Source organism: Podarcis vaucheri, assembly GCF_965113315.1.
Source record: "Podarcis vaucheri genome assembly, chromosome: 6".
In the NCBI taxonomy this organism is placed as follows: Eukaryota; Metazoa; Chordata; class Lepidosauria; order Squamata; family Lacertidae; genus Podarcis; species Podarcis vaucheri.
Window position 1 is genome coordinate 97,388,376 of NC_138764.1, and position 12,693 is coordinate 97,401,068.

The following is a 12,693-nucleotide window of genomic DNA, read 5'->3' on the forward strand; positions in this document are numbered from 1 at the left end:
ACATCAGGGATCACCTTTTCCCCTCTATTCATTTTTGGTTACTGAAATAATGTTCAATTTATTTCGGTATTTATACACTTTATATAAAGCTCCAGTGATAAACCCTTCAGACAATGATCTCCCGTTTCTATACAATAAGTGGCCATTGTTGTAAAGAGGATCTGTTTAAAAGTCATTCAACAGGCAACTTCAAAGAAGAGCTGTTCTTATTTCTCTCGTTAGAAGAAATGCCTCGTTTTAAAAGAGGTCGCCTACTACCTAGGTTTTGTTTTAGCCCTTTCATTTTTGATAAGTAAAGGGACCCCTGACCACTAGGTCCAGTTGTGACCGACTCTGGGGTTGCGGCGCTCATCTCGCTTTATTGGCTGAGGGAGCCGGCGTACAGCTTCTGGGTCATGTGGCCAGCATGACTAAGCTGCTTCTGGTGAACCAGAGCAGTGCACAGAAATGCCGTTTACCTTCCTGCCAGAGTGGTACCTATTTATCTACTTGCACTATGAAGTGCTTTTGAACTGCTAGGTTGGCAGGAGCAGGGACTGAGCAGCGGGAGCTCACCCCGTCGTGGCGATTCGAACCGCCGACCTTCTGATCAGCAAGTCCTAGGCTCTGTGGTTTAACCCACAGTGCCACCCACATCCCTTCATGTTTGATACAGCAACTTAAAAATACACAGATCTGCTGCTCTGTTAAAGGAGTACCTGCTCTGATGCGTAGAGATATATTCTATGTTAAAATCATCAAACCAGGGAAACAATCAGAAAGCATTTGATTTTCAGGTAAATACTGTTGTGTGCACATGTGCCCATATCAGAAAATAGAATACAGTCACCCTCAACTCATTCATGGGAAAGCTTAATTGAATACCACTGGTTTATTTCCAAGTAAAACATGGACCGGGCTTCATATCTAGACATTTAACTCTGGATTGCAATCAAGGGATATGTACTTAGCCTAGCCATTGTAAAGTTAGAAACAAACAAACAAACAAACAAAAATACCAAGTTCACAAACTGAGAAAACAGTATTGAATGCTTACTATCAAAAGAAACCAACCCTTGCAGCTCATGGAACGTTAAGAGCAAACATTGAAGGAGGAATAAGCAAGGCTTAAACAGTTTATGAAAAAGGAATTGCATCAGTGCTAATTTATTTCAGTGATGCACAGGATATTTAGGTAAAGAATAAAGGGACCCCTAACCGTTAAGTTCAGTCACAGATGACTTTGGAATTGTGGAGCTCATCTCGCTTTACTGGCCGAGGGATGCAAATTCAACTGATCCCTCCCACCATCAATCCCTGTGGATACATTTCACATCACAGAGCAACAGCCCAGTCTTATTATAAGTTTCCTTCTGAACTTTCACTGAGCTCCAGAGGGTTTACTTCCTGATTAAGGGTGCAATCCTAAATGCACAGGAATGTAAGAACAACTGGAACCAGGATTTGCATTTTGAGTGAATAAACAGAGGACTGCACTGTCAAGAATGCTGATTCTAGTCACTGAACTATTAGAAGGTATAATGATACAAACACAGGGGGGAAATGTATTGATTTGATATGAAAATTATAAATATGCTTAACAGTTGATATGACTTTTAATATGATTTAGCACCCCTACCCAAAGACAAGTCATTTCAAGTATCTAAATAATTTAGTTGATCACTTGTTTGACGGAGTTAATCTGTTACAGCTCAACAATTTCCGTAACACAATAAAATAAAACCACACACCCCAAACCTCAGTAGACGTATGGCTGTGCAAAATGATCAGTAGACTGAATTCTGTAACTTAAGTTGCAAAACTAGTACTGACGGGGATGCAAATGTGCTGTGCAGTTTGATGCCACCCACAATATGTCATATTCCAGGTAGACACTCTGAAAATCAACAGTCTTCAGTTATTTATTTCAACGGTCCTCCTCTAAGCATGACTTAGGAATACAATTCATACTTCCAATGACTCTGATCTCTGCAAGCTCAGAAAAGAGAATAATCAAGCGAAAAACTGGTGGTTATGTTTGAAATGAGTTTTTAATGACATGCTCCTTTGCAATTTAATATATTGATTTAAACGGCTGAGAAAATTCCAAATGTAAGTAGCAGGGAGGGAAAAGACATGCCATTTTGATACTGATGGAAGTGTAAAGGGACCCAACTTTTTGTTGTTGTTGTTGTTACATTGTGGAAATTCCTCGCAGGTTGAAAATGTTGCATTTTTCCACTTTCATATCCAGAATTATTTCACACCCCGTCCTGGACTCTTCTGTTGAAGATCAGTTTAGAATTTAAGGAAATAATGTACACAAATAGTACATAGAATTTCATCCTACTAGCCCCACAGAATTAAGTTCAACTCACTCCTTATGTGCTTATTCGAAAGTAAAATCCACTTTTAGGGAATTTGTGTTCAGGGATCTACTCCCAGATCACCTAGGCACAGGATTAATAGTCTTATTGCCTACTAAACACCCATATTATTATTTTGTAAATCCTAAACTGCAACTCCATACTTTTTTGGGGGGTAGATTAATTCTGCAATCAATTAAACTTATTTCAAAGTAAAAAGAAATTCCAGTGGTTTAATTAGGGCTGCAGTCTTCTGATCACTTACTTGAGAGTAAAAATCCCATTGAAGACAGTGTGATTTCTCAATAAAAATGCACAGGACCTGTCTAAACTACAGGTTGCAGCTCCTAAATACAGAAACAATGCCTTTTGGAAACCCAAGAATATTTCCTGCTAGGCTAGGGAGACCTGGTTCGGTGTGTTTTGCAAAATCCAGCTGAACTGAAAGGGCAGCGGCGAATTCACATCGCAAAGGGCTCTTTGCTTGCTTCTTTTATTCGAATCCGAAAATATTTCCAGCGACGCAAAGTAGGAGAAAGGCAGTGTTTAGAATGGCGTTCCCCGGTGCGGGGGGGGGGGATTTGGGTCACAACCCCCAAATTTTACTCCCGAAGCCTTTCCGTTTACTCTGGCGGTGGGACTCAAGGTTAAAGCACTTTTTCTCCTTTTAAGAGTCGAGGACTAATTCTGCTTTGTTCTTAGGATAAAGATAAAGGGCGGAGAAAAGCAGAGACAGGGCCATCCAGCCAAGATAACAAAAGATTAAGTCGTCTTTCAAAAGGATTCAAAAGGGACTTCGGAACATAAAGCCCAAATGAAGGAAGTTACAGGAACCAGATCGAGGCGGGTTTTATTAACCAAGCGCCTGCTTAAGAAAGTGCGTTTGGTTGAGATTCTTTTCTGTTTCTGTTTCTTTTCTTTTCTTTTTGTAAAAAAAGCAGTGTGAACCCAAAGCGAAGCGAAGCGGCTTTGATGGTCCTATGGCTGGGCGGTTTTGAGCGGGTGTTGATGGATGGTGCCACGGCGCACGTAGCCGGGGAGGGCGAGAGATTTGTTTGGGCGAAGGCGAATTAGGAGCCTTGGAGTCTGTTCAGATCTCAACTCATTTACCCCAATAAATTACTTTTAAAAGGCGAAACGGCTGTAAATCTGCTCACCTCATTTAAACACCAAACAGCGTCACCTCTGAAAGCTGCACAACATGGATATTGTGGAGGGAGGCAGATTACTCCGGGCGCCCGAAACCACCGCTGTTATTTCTGACTCCATGGGGAAAGTGTAACCCCGTGGCTCTTTCATAGCCTATATGTGACTATAGAAAGGCTATTCACCAAGGCAGCTTTTGGAAGGGCGCGACAACAACAAAAAATCTTTTCCCTTCTGAAGTTTCGCAAGGAAGGGTTTGGGAAGAGAGAGACGGGTTTTGGCAGCAACGAATCCCGGCAAAATCTAGGACTGGTTGTGGAATGGAATGTAAGAATCTTCTGCCTTGCTTACTTAAGAGGAAGCCTAGCTGAATTCAGCGGAATTGCAGTCAAGTAAACATGCATAGGACCAAGCTACATGGCATCAAGGTACAGATATAAAAGTTCTTGCATGTGTTTTGGAGACTAGCGCCATTTTCCGTTGTCAATCTTCCCTTGTCAGTCACTGTTCTTGCAACTTCAAGCATTAAACTTTGAGCCATAATCCAGTTCAGTAGAAACGCCCACCAATTTAAAACTGGAATTCAGACCCCTGTTTTGAAATGATTCTTTTAAAGCGACAGATAAAATCTCAGGGAACTGGATTTTTAAAGCCAAATGTCCAAAGAACAGAAGATGCTCCTATTTTTAATCTGCAGTGCTGAAAACTTCCCTTCATTTGAAGAGGGCCACCTCTTTCTTTTTTTATGTTAACAGGTGACAGGTAATGAGAAATGTTATCAGAAAGGCAAAATCCTCACCAGGCACCACGTTACTACAACTACAACCCTTCCAAAATATTCCCAGGAAAAAGCCCAATTGCCTCCCAGCCCAATGGGACAATATGCTATTATCCTAACATATGCTGCAATGGCATATAAAATAGTTGATAGCCTAGTGCTAGTCCCCATGCTAAATCAAGACTTTCCAATTCCATTCTGAAATCCCCTACCGATGAAAATTGATGGAAAACCCACTAGAGTGCAGTTGTTCATTCAAAAGAAATAAGAGATGTGCACACTTACACCCACCCACACAGACCCAATCCATGTGCAAAGCAAAGCAAGGCAAGGCCAAAGTTTGATATAGATGAGCATTTGACCCCAGAATTCCTTCCCATTCGCGCTGCTCTTAATGGGGGTAAAGATCTAAGGGCAATATGCTGATGAGGCACAGCCACTAGCAGGGAACACTCCATCCCTAGTTCAGCTCTGGAAGTCATGAACTCAGAAGCAGACTTAGGCGCAAGTGCCCTGCATGCAAATCAGTGCCAGCTCACTTCCAAATGAACACTGACTTCAGGCTAGACCAGTGGTGTGCAGCGAAATTTTCCGCAGGGGAACAGTTAGGCCAGAGGCACCAGCTTGCAGGGGCGATGGGGGTCACACGCGCCAGGCCTCTGACAAGATACTGCAGCCCTCCTGCCTCCTTCCCAAAGCTGGGAAGGTGAAGGAAGAGCTATTGGACCCTTTTGGAGAATTATGCCTCCCTCCCTAAGCCAGGCAGAATCTTCCCAGGCTTTAGGAAGGAGGCACCAGGCTTTGATACTTTAATTTACCAGTAACATTTAGAGGACTAGTCTAGTCCCCCTAGTCCACCTGACTACACACTACTGGGCTAGATCCTGCACTCTCAGTCTCATGTCAGCCCCATTGGTATCTGCATTCGTAGAAATACTTCTGAAGTGCTGTGAACATTTGATACAATGTAGTGCGACAATACAGAGCGTTGCCATCAAAGCCTTTTCTCCCTCTGGGATGCAGTTTTACACACACACACACACACACACACACACACACACACCACATACTGCGTAGAAAGGCGCGCGTACACGTACACACACACACACACACACACACACACACACACACACCACATACTGTATAGAAAGGCACTTTGCCTAGGAAACAGCATAAGACCTGAACAGATATATAATGACACAGAGCCATTGCACACTGAGCAAAATGCACATAGGTTTATGAATATATTGAAAGCTACTGCCAGCCAAAATATAACCAGCACACAAGCGCTTACTGAGAGACAAGCAGATGAATTCATTGCCTGAAACAAACTACGTTGCTCCTTCCCATATAGGGCATGTTTTTTTCAAGTTCCTTTGCATCTGAACACTAACTACAGCGATCAGGCACACATTCTAAACCGAAGGGTTCCCATATACTGCCATATACTGTCTGAAGGACAGAATTTGGCTTCCAAAGCCATGTCCCAGGCACACAGAACCCCCAAAATAGTTTATACCATTTCCAAGCCAAGGCAGCATTTGCTGGAGATTCTTGAATGCCAGAGTGTGGGGAGGATTTGTCTTGGCCAAAGTTTTCATTCTTCTAATATTCCATTTCATCCCTCTCTGCAGTGCCCCCATTTACAATACTACCTCTAGCAGATTATTCCATAAAGGGAGACTTAGCATTTTTAAAATGAATGATGTAGTTATGCATGCACCCACATAAAGCAAAACAAAAATCCAGGACAAACTTTGAAACCAATTTCAAACCAGCTTAAGAACATCAAGAGAGCCAAAGGTAGCCATCATAGCCAATGTCACTCAGACGCCTCTTGGAAGCTTCTTCTTCTTAAATAATCCCCTTTTCACAGACCTATAATTTCCAGCAGACCTTAGAGGAGAACCAATTACGAATCAACTAGATACTGGTTTCAATACAGTATTAAAGCACTCTTAGGCCATGGGTGGTGAATTTCTGCCCCTCTGGATGTTGCTGGACTCCAGCTCCCATCATCCCTCACCCTCTGGCCATGTTGACTGGGGCTGATGGGAGTTTGAGTCTGAAAAGATCTAGAGGGCCATAACTTCCCCATCCCTGCCTTTGACTACATGCACATTTTGACTCAAAGTGAATTTACAGACTTTTCCAGGTTCTGGAGCTGGGGTGGATTTGCTTAGGACAAATTAAGACCAGAGACAGATTGTAGGTGAACACAGTGTGATGCACTCAACATAGTCCTTGTTTGCATAGAATGCCAGGTCAAACCATGACTTAGCATGAACATGCAGGCTTCTGGAAAGGAGATAGTGGTTGTTTTGAGCTTCTAGTCATTCTGCTGCTGCAACGAGTGAAACCATGATTTTGGCTTAGCTGCATGTTGCCCGAACCCAAGCTTGTGGTTTAACACTCCCAGACAAACCATAAGGACAGATTTTGGTTACAGCTCATGGTTTATCAGAAGTGAGGTAAACCACAACCCTGGGATTGGATGATGCACTAAGCCAAACCATGGCTTCAGTACCAGTGCAAGGCAGAAACAGAACGGCCCGAGGGGAAGCAAAAAAACTCTGGTTGACACTCTGGGAGCCTGTGCGTTTCCTCATTCATGCTATTATGCCACCATTCAGCTTCATGTTATGTTTGAACTGGGCCACAGACCGCACACTTCTTTAACATTCATTGACAGGTTTCGCGGACTTTCATGGTGCTTTTAAAGCAACTGTTTTAATGATAATTTCTGGACAAAAGAAATGGGTGATAAGGCCTCCATCATAATGCCTTCAGGTCTGAAAAAAAGTGTCCTACCCAGAATCAAAAGGTCCTCAATAGCAGAGAACCATGTGCTCTTGGAATGGCTTCTGAGAGTTGGACTGGATGACCCTTTGGGTCCCTTCATGGGTGTAGCCAGGATTTATGTTGGGGGGTGGGGCAGGACACCCACCTGTTAACATCCTCTGTCTGGCTCTGTCCAGCAGATTCAGAATGAAATGTCTCAATGACCGTTGTTTTAAATTACTTCCTTTTGACCCTAAGTACTCAGAAAAACCTGCCAAAAATCTTTCTACTTTTAGTTAAGTATCTTTACTTATTTACTTGATTTAGGGGCCCAGCTGCCCCCCTTGCCCCCTAGCTATGCCCATGGGTCTCTTCTGACTCTACAGTTCTATTAGTGGGAGATACGCTACATACCAAATGTGGGTCTCCGGCCAGGCAAGCCCCCCTGTCGCGTCTGAAGGCTGTGCAAGACGCTGCTCTCAAAGTGTCCCGCAGTCCAAGATGGCGGTATCTCCGCAGAGCTGACGTAAGCCCCGGGATAAGGGCTGGAGTAGGAGCCATTGACCGAGCGCACCAGAGCGTTGCCATACTGGTCGCGCCCCCCGGTGCCCAGCAACAAGGGGCTCTGGTAGCCTGCCTCTCGTCCTGCGCCGCTACCGCCAGGGGGGCTGTGAGAGTAGGAGAAGCCCGGCGGTGCGTGAGGGCTGCTGCCATTGAAGTGCGAGGCCTCAGCGCTGGCCGGCTGTGCCCATCCTGGGTGGCTGCTCAAGGGGTGGCCCTGGTGGGCAGGTTCGCAGCTCTGTAGGTAAGGCAGGCTCTGGAGCATGGAAGGCATGCGGCTGGTGGGAACGTAGACTGCCGGGCTGGCTGGCGAGTGCAGGAAGTTGCTGGAGTCATGGGAGTATGCCGATTGGCCAGGGTTGGGGGCAAGAGTTAAGCTCTGGTACATTTTGTATCCTTCAAGGCAGGAGCAGCGCAGCTGGTGGGGCACAAACAAGGCAGCTGGACGGCAAGGGCCGGAGCTTTGACATGAAGAACTCGGCTAATCCTCCCTGGCCGATACAACTGAAGCAGCTTTCAGGCACCTGGAACACAGGAGAGAGGAGAAATAAAGAGATGCTTTTGAGTCCTGCATCTTGGCTCCTTCTGGCAAATGACAAGTTGCTTCATCCAGCCTTTCCCTTTCCCCCTCTTTTCCTCATCTGTCAGTTACATGAAAGAAATTACCATATTTTTCGCTCTATAAGATGCACCAGACCACAAGACGCACCTAGTTTTTGGAGGAGGAAAAGAAAAAAAATATTCTGAATCTCAGAAACCAGAACAGCAAGAGGAATCGCTGCGCAGTGAAAGCAGCAATTCCTCTTGCTGTTCTGGCTTCTGGGATAGCTGCGCAGCCTGCATTCGCTCCATAAGACGCACACACATTTCCCCTTACTTTTTAGGAGGGAAAAAGTGAGTCTTATAGAGCAAAAAATACGGTATTCAAAACATTCACTCTAGGGTAACATCCAGCTGTTCTGCTATCTGCTAAGCAATATTGACCCAATCTTCAGACCCAAATGTCTCAAATTCATTCATTTTCCTTTGCACATAAAAAGTTCAAAAGGGGTTATCTAATTATTAGTAGTACTAAATGTGAACAATGATTTTTCTCTAATCAAACGTATCCATTTTGCTTCCCGTAGCTTCCATCCCTGCCCTAAAAAACTTAGCAAGAGTGGTTTGAACATCACAGCAAAGATGGGAAGGAAGACTGGAACTCACAGCATTTGAAATTTGGAGAGTGTTCAACATTTTAAAAAATTTCTTTTGCTCATGTGTTGTAACAGCAGCTTGACCGTCAAAAATCATCAGTTAGTAAAATGTCTCCTAAAAAAACTTATTTAACTGGAGATTATTATTATTTTTTTGCATCAATGACTTGTAAAGGGCTGGTAAATATAAAGAGGCAGTGCATTTCCATTTCCATATACTAGCATATTCTCATATTATTATTTTTTTGCCCTTTCTCTAACTAGGTCAGGGTAGCAAACATGCAGGTACCCCATTGCTGTTGCCATTTTTAAATTGTGAAATGTACAACTTCGGTGTTCAACAAGGGCAGCGTAAAGCTAAGAAAATATAAGCTATACAGTGGTACCTCAGGTTACATATGCTTCAGGTTACATACGCTTCAGGTTAAAGACTCCGCTAACCCAGAAATAGTGCTTCAGATTAAGAACTTTGCCTCAGCATGAGAACAGAAATTGTGCTCCGGCGGTGTGGCAGCAGCAGGAGGCCCCATTAGCTAAAGTGGTGCTTCAGGTTAAGTACAGTTTCAGGTTAAGAATGGACCTCCAGAACGAATTAAGTTCTTAACCCGAGGTACCACTGTACAATTAAGGGAAAAGGTAAGATCTTCACACTATCCCTGTGAGGTAGGTTAGGTTCAGAGGGTGAGTCACCTTGACAGCTTTATTGCTAATGGCAAAGGGATGGACAACTCTATCCTGGACACCAGCCAGCCAGTTCTGCTGTGGTTGAAGCACTTTTGGCACTCAGAAGCCAGAGGAGAGACATTTGCAGCTCACTGATGCCCTCCATTCATGTGGTATATTTGGAAGTAAGGCCCACAGAGTTCAAAAAGGCTTGCTCCCAAGAAAGTCTGCAAAGGATTGCATCCTCAGAACTGGACCCTGGTGTAGCTCACAAGCCACTAAACATCAAACTCATGTAGATTCCAGTTGTCCCTATACTATACCCCCCCAGTGTATAAGCAACACTATGGTGACTTCGATTTCTTTATGCCTACCTAGCATTGTCCCACTGAGCCCCATAGGGTTATGTTGCAATGAATGAGTTGAGGATTACAGCCCGCATCTGTAGTCTGACAGACGTAAAGAGAAGTGGAACAATTGGCTATTTTTAAAAGTATTTTACGAACAATGCAAGAATGCATTGTCCTAAAAGCAAATTCTTTTGTGAGGCTACATGGAATTTAGACCCACCCGTGTCAGTGGTGCTGATCCCCTAGCAAGTGTGCAGTGCAGTCTCCAAGAACACTTCCCGACAGGGCCTTACACAGGGAGCCAGTGGCTGAGAGCCCAAGCCTACTCATTTTGTGGTATAATAATAATAATTTATTATTTGTACCCCGCCCATCTGGCTGGGTTTCCCCAGCCACTCTGGGCGGCTTCCATAGAAACCAAAAATACAGTAAAATATCACAGATTAAAAACTTCCCTGAACAGGGCTGCCTTAAGATGTCTTCTAAATGTCAGGTAGTTATTTATCGCTTTGACATCTGATGGGAGGGCGTTCCACAGGGCGGGCGCCACTACCGAGAAGGCCCTCTGCCTGGTTCCCTGTAGCTTTGCTTCTCGCAATGAGGGAACCGCCAGAAGGCCCTCGGCGCTGGACCTCAGCGTCCAGGCTGAATGATGGGGGTGGAGACGCTCCTTCAGGTATACTGGACCGAGGCCGTTTAGGGCTTTAAAGGTCAACACTAGCACTTTGAATTGTGCTCGGAAACGTACTGGGAGCCAATGTAGGTCTTTCAATGTGGTCTCGGCGGCCGCCTCCAGTCACCAGTCTGGCTGCCGCATTCTGGACTGGGTAGTCCTATCACCCTCATAAGAACAGCCTGCTGGATCAGACCAATGACCCTTCTCGTCCAGCATCCTGTTTTCACAGTGGCCAACCAGATGTCTATGGGAGGCCCAAAATGAGAACCTGAATACCACAGCAGTTGGTTTACCCTAGAAGTAGTAGCTGAATCCACTTTGAGATGCTCTAGCTATTAGTAATTGAAATATTACTGAGTTGCAGCCAAGTAAGTCCTACTCCAAGAAGACTCATTGAAGAGTCTTGTGGCATCTTAAAGGCTAACAAATTCACTGTGACATAAACTTTCGAGGACAGGGGATCCACTTCATATGCCACCCAGCAGGAAATTGCTATATTCAGAAGTTGTGAATTGAAGCCTAACAGCATTCTGACTTTAAGTGATTTATTTTTTATTTGCAGGGGCAGAAATATAATTTATGAACAGAAAGTCACATGGAACCCATTTGAGGCTCAAAAACCGACACTGTTAACCAGATGAAATATCCTCTTCAGCTGTGAGTGAATTGATCCATCTATTACGAATTAACCAAGAGCAAGAAGCGTTATCCAGATAAGGGTCTTCCTTGCCACCAAGTTGAAAAGCTAATCTCTTACAAATATTTCTGGTGAGTATGGAGAACACATTTGCATGAAATGTGTCCAACTAAAATAATTAAGGGTAAGCAGTGGTGCTCTTGGGGGGGGGCATATATCATAAGCACCACCATATTACAGTAACTTCCCCTAAACCCCCAGAATAGAACAGACTACCAAAAGGAAACAAAAAGCAATACAATCCTCTGCATGTTTATTGTTAATGATAATTAATTAATTTTTATAACTCCTCCCAAAGCAGCGCAGCTTACCATCTGCTAGGAATGCAAAGGATTAAAGCCCCTTACACAAACACACCCACACCCACACCCACGAAAGCTTCAGAATAAGAAAGAGAAACACTTAGCACACAAATAACATGTGGAATTTACACCCAGAAGATGTTGTGATGGCCACCAACTTTGGGAAAAGATTATATATATATGACATATAAAACTAAAATATAATGAGCGATAAGTGCTTAAGGGACACCAGGAATCTTTTCAGAAGAAGTTGCTTTTGGAAGGCCAGGTTCCAGGAAGGAACAAGAACCATCCAGCTGGCCACGGTCAAACACAGAACGGACTTTTGGTCTCATTTGGCTGTCCTTATTAGGCCAGTGGATTGTGTGTTAACTGATGCCCCAGCCTCCAAGTTCATTTACACCCCGGTCCCAAAAGCGCTGTCAGGGTTAAGTTGCATCAGCCCAGATGGATAATGAAGCCCGTTTAGAACCACATTGCCCGTTGTGGTGAATGCACTGCGCCGATATAAATGCAAGCCAGAAATAGGATACTTTCTGTGCACTGAACTACATCCAAAAGCTCAGCCTATAATATTTAGACAGAAAGCTGGCAGCTTAACAGGATACACTGCAACACAGTCACTCTTAACTGAATTTGGAATTGGGCTAAGTACTAACAATTTATCCTGTGTGCCCCCAGCATCCACAGTAGATTTTGTCCTAATCATCACATATATGGGTAAATAAGTCCCACTTCTTTTAAAAAGAACCAGGTTCCAGGTAAGTGGATGTAGAATTTCTGTCCTCAAAGGGGTTATCAACTGGCGTCAGAGTTTGCCACCATAGATGTATGTAGTAATAAATTGCATTTAAAAAATAGATATTAATAATATTACTGCTGCTAAGACCATTTGCAGATGATTTTTTTTCCTTTTTAATTGTTTTTATTAAGGATTTTCTTGGGTTATGATTTCTATGCCAGTCTACTCAGAAGCAGGGCCTAAATTCAGTTAGTTGGCTCCCATTTGCTTGAACTGCAATTCATGCTCCATGCCATTTACAAGGAAAAAAGTCCTGCTGAATTTGGTGAGCCATTTTTGGACCCAGAACTTTGGAAGGAAAACCCAAGTGTTATAATCTAGAGGTTCATAGTTTTTCCTCTTTCTTGGAACACTCTTGAATTATTCGTCCTTACCCCCCTGCCCATAATGGTTTGG

At 43.8% G+C, this 12,693-nt stretch overlaps 1 protein-coding gene across 3 annotated transcripts in view; it reads right to left on the bottom strand.

Annotated features, from left to right (window-relative positions):
* GATA5 (GATA binding protein 5) overlaps positions 1-12,693 on the bottom strand; it is a 55,732-nt gene that overhangs the window by 21,326 nt on the left and 21,713 nt on the right. For all 3 annotated transcript variants that reach the window (XM_082226325.1, XM_082226326.1, XM_082226324.1), the window contains exon 2: positions 7,465-8,135. In XM_082226325.1, the coding sequence (XP_082082451.1) occupies positions 7,465-7,999 (535 nt within the window). In that variant the 5' untranslated portion in view covers positions 8,000-8,135. The remainder of the gene's footprint in view (positions 1-7,464; positions 8,136-12,693) is intronic.